Source organism: Zea mays, chromosome 3 (assembly GCF_902167145.1).
Source record: "Zea mays cultivar B73 chromosome 3, Zm-B73-REFERENCE-NAM-5.0, whole genome shotgun sequence".
NCBI classification, from domain to species: domain Eukaryota; kingdom Viridiplantae; phylum Streptophyta; class Magnoliopsida; order Poales; family Poaceae; genus Zea; species Zea mays.
Window position 1 is genome coordinate 160,162,051 of NC_050098.1, and position 11,779 is coordinate 160,173,829.

The window sequence follows — 11,779 nt, forward strand, 5'->3', positions numbered from 1 at the left end:
AGTAGGCGCCTCAGGGCGGTGAAGCATGGTGTCGCCGCTCGGAGGGTGAGGTCAGCGGAGGGTGGCGCCGGGGCACCGGACGATAGAGGTCGAGGTGCCGACTGGGTGTTGTGGCGGCAGGGAGGCTGGATGGCGGTGTGGCTCCGATGGACGCGAGCGTGGCGACAAGGCGTGAGAATCGAGGTGGCGGCGACGGCGTGAGTAAGGGAGGCGTCGACAAGTAAGGTACGGAATGAAAATGGGCCCGTTGGTGGGTTAAGTTCATAGACTTTGTCGAGTGCCCTGGATCTGGCTCTTGAGCCAAAAATAATTTTTGATTTTTTTTAAAAAATAAACTTCATCGAGTGTCCTAGATCTGATACTCAGCAAAGATTGTTTTAAATTATTAAAAAATAATTTGTCGAGTGTTCTAAGCTAGCATTCGGCAAATATTATTTTAGATTATTAAAAAATTCTTTAGCGAGTGTCCCCTGACACACGCTCGACAAAGTTACTTCCTTATCGAGTGTCTTTCCCTGACACTCGGCAAAGTGTTTTTTTTATTTTTTTATCAAATTTTGTCTACTATGTTCCTGCACTATATAGATCTAAATGTTCCATTTTGACATGATTATCAAAGTTTTTTTATGTAATTATTAGATTTAGTTCGTTTAATTAAATTTCTTCGGATAATTCATATTCGAACTGCAAGTCACTCGAAAAATGGAAGATGACGAATGTAAAAAATGATATTCTTGTTATTTAGAACAATGTACTGCCTATTTTAGGACCGGACTAGATTTTTCGAGCATCATGCTCACGAAACATGACTGTGAACTTGTGATCCAGTTATTTTAAAAGTATATAAAATACAAATAAATTGAGAAAATCATGAAACTTGTCGAAATGTCATGGTATCATATGTAGAGACTCTGATAAAAAATCGACGGTATTTTCTGAAAGTTGTCACGCACTATGTGTAAAAACCTAACTGATCTCCATAGAAGATTTTGCTTTCAATAACTACATTAAGTCACGATTAGATCTACAAAGGGATACATCGGGCCTCGAACCGTTCCAGGCTTAAAGGGCTTCAAGTCCTGTAAGGATAAAGGACTCAATGCGACTAAATGTGATCCAACATAAGAATTAGACTAGACCCATCGAGGCGGTATGGCCCTAGGAGTGGTCGAGTGGGCCCTATATCAAAAAACCTGTAGACTAGTCCATATCATCATATTAACGAAGAAGTCATAAGTACAATATATTAAATGTGTGATGTATGATATTACAAACTTGGCAAGAATGTTATTGAAATTGTTAGATTAATGTAATTAGGCATGTAATTGTGGCTGTGATTGCTCCTGTGATTGCGGCTGTGCGGTTGGCTTGCATGCCGCCCTTAGCTGCTATATCTATTTACGTCTATACACAATCAAAAGATATCAATTATTCCTACTCTCATGGTATCACACAGGAGTTACGATCCGCTTCCGCACAATACTAACCTGCGCGCCTCCAGGTCCTTCTCGCCACCCTAGCCGCTGACCTGTCCGCCCGGAGTGTTGCTGAGCTGATCGCCGTGCCTGCCCCTTCTAGTTCCGATCGACACGCTGCCACCGATCGTATTTCAGATCGCTCGATTCGCCGACCCTTCAGCCGGGCGCGTCCATGGGTCCGACTCCCTGCGCACATCATGGCAGATGACGCCGCCACCACTGCCACAGCCGCTGCGGCCAAGGCCGCCGAGGAATGTCGCCTCACCGCCGAGGCTGCCCGCATCGAGCAGGCGTGCCTCGACAAGTTCAAAGCCGCCCACGAGGCCATCTGGGCTCAGGCCACCGCCGTCGTCAACGTGAAGGCCCTCATCCCCGTCATCCTCGACAAGGTCGCGAACACCTACACCAAGTGGCGTGGGCTGTTCCTCACAGTCCTCGGCAAGTATGCGCTGACCCACCATATCCTCATGGATGAGGTGTTCCTGGAGCGCCCTGCATGGCTCTAGGCGGACTGCGTTCGTGCTGACATGGATCTACAGCACCGTATCCAGCGACTTGCAGCAGACGCTCATGATCTGCCAGCGCCCCGCGTGTGAGGCATGGAGTTATCTTGAGGACGAGTTCCTTGGACAACAGGAATCTCGTGCCCTCCTCCTTGAGTCACAATTCTGCAACCTTCGCCAAGACTCCCTATCGATCACCGATTTTTGTCGTCGTCTTGAGACAATGGCAGCGTCTCTCGCCGAATTCGGCGATCCAATCGGTGATCGCCAGATGGTCCTTACCCTGCTCCGTGGCCTGAGCTGGAAATTCTAGCACACGGTGTCGATCCTCAAAATGCATCGCCCATTCCCGTCGTTCGCCGAGGCACGTACCCATCTCCTGCTAGAAGAGATGGAGATCGACGCCCGACCTCCGTCGCCGCCCACGGCTCTCGTCACGACGCCATAATAGCCAGCCGCGTTCGGCCTGCCTGTGCCCTCCTCCACGCCACGCCAGGGGAACCAGAAGGCTCCACAGCGTCCCCTGGCAGTCGGCAGCGCTCCAACGATCGTCGCCGCAGCCGTGGTGGCCATGGCGGGCAGTGGCGGAGGACGGAAAAAAATTTAGGTATGGCTTGGCGGACGGACCTGCTCGGCGGACGGCGGAAGCTCGGCGCGTCGCGCTCGCGGACGAACCTGTTCGGCGGACGGCGAAGCCGGAAAGCACAGCAGCTCGGCGGACTGAGGGACAGTGACAGGCGGACAGCGGCTCGGCCGGCGAACGGAGGCACAGCACAGCCACAGGGGCAACGGCTCGGCGGACGGGGAGGGACAGCGGCTCGGTGCCTCGGCGGACGGCGGAAGGCACAGCGGCGGCCTGGCGGCTGACTGGGTGTGTTCGTGAGCCAGGGTTAGCGGCTTAGCGGTAGGGCACCAAATGGGTGTGTTCGTGAGGCCTCGGCACGAATGGAAGCTGGGCCGGCGGACGTACCTGTTTATTTTATTTTAGGTATGGCTTGGGCCATAATAAGCCATAATGGGCCCTCCGCCCCTGATGGCGGGCACCCACCTTCTGGCAGGGCTGCACCATCCTATGCCCAAGGCCACGCCCACCCGTCCTTCGGCCAACCCTGGACTGGGTCCTTGCAGCTGTGGCCATATGGCCACCCATCACCGCCCCAGCAGGCCTTCACGGTCCACTAGTACACAGAAGCTCTATAGTGGCGGTTCTAAACATATTTACACTGGCGTTTTTCAGTACCGCCAGTGCTAGGGGTCAGTGGAAATCAGCATTTCCACTGGCGGTTATTTTGGAACTGCCAGTGAAAAGTGCATTTTCACTGGCGGTTTTCTTAAGGAACCGCCAGTGAAAAGTTCATTTCCACTGGCGGCTGAATAAAGAAAACCGCCAGTGAAAATGCATTTCCACTGGCGGTTTTATAAAGCAAACCGCCAGTGGAAATGCATTTTCACTGGCGGTTTTCTTTATTCAGCCGCCAGTGGAACTTTCCCGCCTTTTTTCAAAATTTCAAACAATACTGAATTATATATATATTTATTTACACACACACAAACATATATATATATAGATCTATATTGATATTGAAAGCAACATGAAATTAAATTCTATACATCATAAGTTTTCATGCATTCTACGACATGAAAGTATTCTGTTTACAACCATATATCCTTCATGCATTCTATACATCATAAGTTTTCACCTAAGCTCTAATAACTATCTCGGCTAAGAGATAATCTACTAATTTCTGTTAGTATTCTAAACTCTGGCAAAGCTAATGTTCCGGAAGCATCGTGATATTTTCCTTCTGCGGGAATGACCTCTTTCAATATGAATGTGCAGAGGTCCTCGACTATGCCATACAATGCAGCTTCGGTCAAGTTCTCCGGGTTTCCTCGTTGAAATTGCTGTAAAGGAATTTTATAAACATCATCTATTTATACTCAATAATAACACATTTGCATCTTTAATGACATAAATACATACTTAACTATTACTAATAATACCTTGTCAGGGTTCGTGATGTATCGTCCGTTCACTCTCATGAACTCGCACGCATAGAATCCACATAGGACCGATCCTTGTGGTTGCTTGTGGCACTACATAACGGGAGATTGGTTATTTAGTTGCAACATTGTGTATGATATGTATTCATAAAATCACATACTTACCGGCCAGTGATGATGGATGTCTAGTGGCACTTGTTTTTTCGACAGGTCGTACTTTCCACCTCTCATCTTATAGAATCTATAAGCACTGTGATCTCAAATAGAATCACCATGTTATTCTCAAATTTTAATCGATAAAAGTATGCATGCATAGAAAAGGCTTACAGCTCTAAGATGCTGAGGAATGTTGCATATGTCGAAGGGTCGAAGTTCAAGGAGTCGAGCACCAGCACCTTTCCAACCTTAGGATAAATGAGGAAGCATATCCAGTGGTCCCTGTACGAATCAAATTTGTGATGCATGTGTATTGAAATTATTAATTTTATTTATGCAAAATCACACTTACTTAAAGTTGTACGGGGCCATTATGGCTTCCCTGTCTTGAAATTGAAGCATTGCATGTCCTATGTATGTGGCGTATCGAGCTTCAAAATCCTTCTTCATTTCCTTTATACGCTTCTCAACTTCTTCGTCCGTCTTTCCCCGTATTTCATCGTTGTCTTTCCCGATTCTAAAAGTGTGGCTTTCCTCGGATATAAGTATTGGGTTGAGATACCCAACCCTTTTACTGGCACTAGCATTGGGCTTGGTACCGTAAAGAATCTCCTGCTGATCATGTTGCATTCTGCAAGTCACACGTGCATGTCAGATATTGAAATTTTATACAGCTCACTAATAATAACACACATATGTGGAAGTATGAGCGACACTTACAATGCAAACATCGTTACAAGTTGCACGTCGAGTCTCTGAAGGTTCATCATTAACCACATGTCCTCGAATGTAACAACGGCCTTTTGGTTCGAACCAATAAAAGCATGGTCTGGTATATGCACACTGATGGTGTCGATGCCAACCGATGATGCCCGCATGTACCAGTCATGCAACCTTTTAACACCAGCCGGGACCTTTCTTAGTTTGTCAAGAGGTAGCAGAGGTCTGCCCGGCACATATTTTTTAGGCACGTTTTTGTAATCTGCCTTAGTTGGCTTCTTTATCTTTGCGGCCGTTGCCTCAGCCTTTTTTGCAGACTCCTCGTGCTCGGCCAAATCAACAGTTTGTGACGTGAGGCTCCGTCCAATCCCTTTCAAAAACCTAACTGTGCCAGCAGTAGTAGCTTTACTCTTCTTTTTCTGATACGGGGACACCAATTTTGGTATAGGAAGTTTAGATTTCTTTGATGGCCGTGGATCGTTTGATGGCTGTGGAGAAGGTGGATCCCTTGATGGTGGCGTAGACAGTGGGTCACCAAGAGGATGGGGAGGAGAAGGTGGTGGAGCCCTGAATGGTGATGCTTGTGGCGGAGACGGTGGGTCAGAAAAAGGATGACGTAAAAGCGTATCCTCTATTGTTACCCGATGGAGCAGTAGAATGTAGTTCACCATTATTGTCGAAGTACTTATCCATCTTTCGCATGCGGTACCTGTGTCCTTCCAATAAAAAGCGTTTGTGCCTCATGTAAACTATCTTCCTAGATGCAGCAAGGGATACGTAAGCAGTTCCATCAATGCATACTGTGCAACCAACCTTTCCCTTAAACTGGCCTGATAATGTGAAGAGAGCAGGGTAATCATTGATCGTAACAAAAAGAATTGCTCTCAGCGTGAATGAACCTTTACGATACTCATCCAACATTTGAACACCTGTTTCCCACAATATTTTCATATCCTCCATTAAGGGCTCCAAAAATACATCCATGTCAACTCCAGGTTGTGTAGGTCCAGAAATAAGGATGGTTAGCAAAATGTACTTCCGTTTCTGCATCAACCATGGAGGAAGGTTGTATATGGTGAGGATCACCGGCCATGTGCTATGCTTGCTGCTCCTCTCAGCAAATGGGTTCATTCCATCAGTACTCAGTGCGAACCTAACATTTCTCGGTTCATCGGCAAAGTCTCGGTGGTTGTCATTGAAATCTTGCCACTGCTTCCCATCGGCTGGATGTCGAAGCTTCCCATCGTTTTTGTGCTCATCAGAAGCATGCCAGCTCATAAGTCTGGCATCCTCAGGATTAGCGAACAAACACCTCAATCGATCGACGACGGGGAGGTACCACATCACCAAAGCAGGAATCTTTTTGAGCGCATAATAGTCTACTTCTTTTTCTTTGCTCGTGGATTTTGAAGTCTTTTTTTGGGCTTTCTTTCGCTTCTTCCCTTTAGACACGGATGCAACACACTCTTCGTCCTCTCGATAGTCTTTATTCGTCTTGTACCTACTTGCACCGCACTTTGGGCAGCTCTCCAAGTCTTTATAATCATCACCTCGATAAAGGATACAGTGATTTCTACACGCGTGGATCTTCTCCACACCCATAGTGAGCGGACTGATTAGTTTCTTTGCATAGTACGTGTTAGCAGGCACATTGTTCTCCTTTGGAAGCATGTCTGCGATAATACTCAAGAACGCATCGAAGCCAGCATCAGACACACCATATTTAGCTTTTAACATCAACAGCTTTAGCACAGACCGGAGCGTCGTGAACTCTTTGGTACAACCCTTAGACTCGTCGTACAAAGGCTCTTCTGCTGCCTTCTTCAGGGACTCCATACCTTTCATTAAGAACATCGATTGATCTGTATGACGACGCAACATTGCCTCTAGCAACTCTGCATCTTCCTCATCCATAACACTTGGCAGAACATGAGGTCTATCATGTTCATTTCCTCGAGCGTAACCATGATCAGTAACATTTTGCACTACATGTTCGCTCTGTGGAAGAGGTTGGTGTGTCTCGTGAACGAACTGAAATCTGTCGTCGATGTTCTCAGGGTTTCCAGTCGTATAAGGCGAAGAGCTACCCTCTCCATGCTTTGTCCAAATTGTGTAATCCTTCATAAATCCTCGGCATACCAGATGAGATATGATTTGTTCTGTGTCATTAAATACAGCAGCATTTTTGCAGTCCATGCATGGACAATATATGTGTTTTGTCTTTGTTCTCCAAGCATGGTTCGTAGCGACATCAATAAACTTATGGACCTCGGATATGTATGATGGATCTAGCCTTGATAAGTTATACATCCAGGATGTCCTCTCCATCACCACCTGTTGGGAAGGATGAATGGGTGAAACCCTATATCCAAAATGTGGCTAAATTTAAGGAAAATGAACAAAAATTGGCAAGAGGAACATAAAACTAAACTTTCCTAGCCATACTCTTCTCTTTAACACATGGTGAAGGCCTAGTTCCAAAATTGAGCAAAGATAAACAATAATTGGCAATTAAAACATAATTAAACCAACTTTCATAGCAACTAATAAAAACAATCTTAATTATCAAACCTATCTTCTTCTCTCTCCACACAACACATGAACCATTCATTAAACAACTTAATATGTCATGGATAAACTGATTTGAGAACTAAACATGAAAAAGGAGAGAGGATAGACAAAATCTAACCATATTAAACAACTTTATTTGAGGGAATAGAGCAAAAATGTGGCTAAAATGTGGCTAAAATTGAGAGAGGACACACTCTCTCTCCAATGGTGAAACCCTAGATCCAAAATGTGGCTAAAATTGAGCAAAAATGAATAAAAATTGACATTAACAACATAAACCAACCTTTCTTAGCAATCTTCTTCCAAAAAATGAAGATCAAAACCTCTCCCCATGTATTTTGTGAATTCTGGACCTCCAAAATCGCCTCCAATGGAAGTTGGCTGCGAGCATACAGTTCACTGTCGGGGGAAGAGGGGCATTTATAACAGACACTTCACTGGCGGTTGTCTTTAAAAACCGCTAGTGAAAATTGATTTCCACTGGCGGTTGTCTTTAAAAACCGCCAGTGGAAATAGGATGTTTCCACTGGCGGTTATCTTAAGATAACCGCCAGTGGAAATCAATTTTCACTGGCGGTTTGTGTAACACAACCGCCAGTGGAAACATCCTATTTCCACTGGCGGTTGTGTTAAGATAACCGCCAGTGGAAATAGGTTTCCACTGGCGGTTTTCAAAGTCGGGCCCACCTGTTTCTTTCACTGACGTTTGATAACGGAAACCGCCAGTGAAAAGTTGAACGTGCCGCAGGCTTTGAGCTTATTTGTACTAGTGGTCTTCCCACAGTATGGCGGGTCGTTCGGCGGCATTCTCGGCAGTTATGGCGGCTACACTGCGCCATCGTCGTATGTCTACGGGGGAGCTGCACCCTCGGCATCGACGTTCCAGGGGCCTCCATCGCATTATCAAGTGCCTACACCGGCACCCTGGAACCCCACTCATGGCGGTGCATGGAACCAGGACTCGCTGGTGCAGTCCTTCAACACTATGTCGCTCACCCCGCCTTCACCATCCGAATGGTATGCCGACTCGGGTGCCGGCTCTCACATGACCGTAGATACTGGTACACTCTCTTCCTTTTCATCCCCTTCAATCACTTACACCTTCATCTATCATTGTGGGCAATGGTGCACTCCTTCCTGTCACTGCTACCGGATCACACACTTTTTCTTTTCCGCAACGTAATCTAGTTCTTAATGATGTTTTAGTTTCCCCACATATAATTAAGAACATAATTTTCATTCGACGTTTTACCACTGATAATAACTGTTCAATTTAATTTGATCTGTTTGGCCTTTCTGTGAAGGATCTGCACACCAGGAACGTGATCGCCAGGTGCAATAGCTCTGGCGAATTATACCCATTCTTCCCACCTACCACCAACACCACCGCTTTCATCGCTGCACCTACCTCGCTTTGGCATAGTCGTCTCAGACATCTTGGGCATGAAGCTATGTCCAAACTCATCAGCTCCACTGTTATCTCCTGCAATAAAGATGATCTCCACCATATATGTCATGCGTCCCGCTCGGTTGGCACACACGGCTTCCGTTTGGGTCTTCTAGCTCTAGAGCTCTTAATAATTTTGATTTGATATATTGTGATCTTTGGACATCTCCTATTGTTAGTGTGTCTGGGTACAAATACTATTTTGTTATTTTGGATGATTGTTCCCATTACATTTGGACTTTTCCCCTCCGCAAAAAATCTGAGATGTTTTGTACTCTTTCTAATTTTTTTGTGTACACACTCAATTTAGCACCACCATAAAGAGCGTCCATTGCGATAATGGCCGTGAATTTGATAATTCTCCGTCCCGCACGTTCTTTCTCTCCCACGGTATTGCACTTCGCATGTCATGTCCATACACTTCCCAGCAAAATGGAAAGGCCGAACGCTCTCTCCGCACACTTAACAATATTTTGTGTTCTATTCTTTTCCAGGTGAGTCTTCCTCTAGTTTACTGGGTCGAGACCCTTCATACCGCCACCTACCTAGTTAACTGGCTCCCCACAAAAACCCTTGCCTTCTCGACGCCCTACACCCACCTCTATTCCACCCAACCTTCCTACGACCATCTCAAAGTTTTTGGGTGTGCTTTCCACTAGTACAAAAAGGCTCAAAGCCTGCGGCACCCATATATTTTTACAGGCGGATCCGGTTATCCACCGACTGTGCTATTTTTAGTGGCGGTTCCTTAAGAAAACCGCCACTAGAAATCGTATTTCTACTGGCGGTTCCTTAAGAAAACCGCCAGTAGAAATCCATGATTTGTAGTGGCGGTTTTCTTAAGGAACCGCCAGTAAAAATACGATTTCTAGTGGCGGTTCCTTAAGAAAACCGCCACTAGAAATCATTTTTATCCTTAATTTTTCGAGTTTTTCAAACGACCTCGTATGATAAAACCACCAAAATAAAAGTTGTAGATCTCTAAAAGTTATGAAACTTTGTAGTTGACAACTTTTTTATTTGAACTCATTTCGGTTCTCAAAAATTGAATCTAAGTATGTCAAATTTAAAATTCAAATTTTGCAAACTACCTCGGATGAAAAAAGTGTCAAAATAAAAGTTGTAGAACTTCAAAAGTTATTTATCTTTGTAGTTGACAACTTTTTTATTTGAATTCGTTTAGGGTCTCAAATAAGCAATTTACACTCAAATGGTTGTAATATGTGGAGAAAACAATTACAAACTAGACACAAGTCATGTCATAGAGGGAGTGGTAGTGGAGGGTACGCGTGAGGTCTACGGTTCGATTCCTAACAACCGCGTAGCGCGTGAATTTTGCGCGAAAAATGCCGTGACTTGCGACTTCGACGGAGACGGGCGGGCGGGTGGGCCTAATAAAAATAAATTTTTTTACTATTTTTAAAATCTGTTTTATGTTTTCTGGAAACGATTTGCACTGGCGGTTTTATTATGTCGACCGCCAGTGAAAATCGATTTTCACTGGCGGTTTTATTACGTCGACCGCCAGTGAAAATCGATTTTCACTGGCGGTCTTCAGTTACCCGCCTGTAAAAATGATGATTTCTACTGACCTCTAGCACTGGCGGTTACGAAAAACGTCACTGTAAATATGTTTAGGACCGTCAGTATAGAGCTTATCTGTACTAGTGTTCTACCCAAACATGTCTGCCACAGCACCTCACAAACTTGCACCCCGCTCCTATCTGTGTGTTCCTTGGCTACTCCTCCAAACATAAAGGCTATCGTTGTCTGGAACTTCAGTCAAACCGCATTCTTATTTCTCGTCATGTCATATTTGACGAATCCTCCTTCCCCTTCGCCAATATGTCCACCACGCCCATGGCATCCTCCGCCTTGGACTTCCTTCTTGATGAAGATGATCTCACTACTCCGATTCCTGGAGCTCCGTTTGTGCATGCAGGTACACCCGTCAGCCCGGCGCCAAACCGTGAGCTATCCCCTGTGTCGGGGCCCTCCCCTCCTACGTGGACGGGCACTGGACTAGCGACACCTGGCACCTCGCCTGGCCCAAGCGACGTTGTTGCCCCTGTGTCACCCGCATAGGCTGCTGACAGCAGCGTCCCGCCTACCTTGCCAACTGGGAGCACCGGTGCTGCTGCCCCCGTGCATCTCGCGCTGGCAGCTGCCAGCAGCTCCACTGCCACCGGCCGCACGGTGGCCACTCCATCAGTCTCCATCGCCCCCGTCGACAACGTGCATCCCATGCGCACACGCAGCAAGGCCGGCATCGCGCAGCCTGTGGATCGCCTAAATCTCCACACTGTGGCCACGTCGTCTCTGCCTCGCTCCGTCCGTGCTGACCTATCCAATCTACATTGGCGCACTGCTATGCAAGCTGAATTTGATGCATTGATCGCAAATAACACCTGGACTCTCGTGCCACGGCCTCCTGGTGTCAATATAGTCACTCGCAAGTGGATCTTTCATCACAAGCTGCACACAGATGGCTCTCTGGACTGCTACAAGGCTCGTTGGGTTCTAGGGCTTTCACTCAGCAACCTAGTATTGATTATGATGAGACGTTCAGTCCGGTGGTCAAGCCCGCGACAATCCGAGTGGTTCTCTCTCTGGCTATTTCTCAGGACTGGCCTATTCACTAACTAGATATGAAGAATGCATTCTTGCATGGTACTCTCACAGAGACAGTGTACTGCATTTAGCCCACAGGTTTTGTGGATTCCTCTCGTCCTGATTTTGTTTGTCGGCTCAATAAATCTCTATATGGTCTAAAGCAAGCTCCGCGTGCTTGGCATCAACGGTTTGCTTCTCACCTCATTTCGATTGGTTTTATTAAAGCAAAGTCAGACACTTCACTCTTCATATATCGTCGAGGCGCCGATAAAGCCCTGTTGTTACTC

At 46.2% G+C, this 11,779-nt stretch overlaps 1 protein-coding gene across 1 annotated transcript; it reads left to right on the forward strand.

The window, feature by feature from the left end:
* Positions 1 to 613: 613 nt before the first annotated feature.
* On the forward strand, positions 614 to 3,170 carry LOC109945307 (uncharacterized). Its single transcript, XM_020551149.3, has one exon. It carries the CDS (start codon positions 1,676 to 1,678, stop codon positions 1,982 to 1,984), a length of 309 nt encoding a protein of 102 aa, XP_020406738.1. The 5' UTR covers positions 614 to 1,675; the 3' UTR covers positions 1,985 to 3,170.
* The last annotated feature ends 8,609 nt before the right edge of the window (positions 3,171 to 11,779 follow it).

What these genes read in the sequence shown, in the direction of transcription:
- LOC109945307 (XM_020551149.3), top strand. Translation starts at nt 1,676, where the DNA reads ATGGCAGATGACGCCGCCACCACTGCCACAGCCGCTGCGGCCAAGGCC.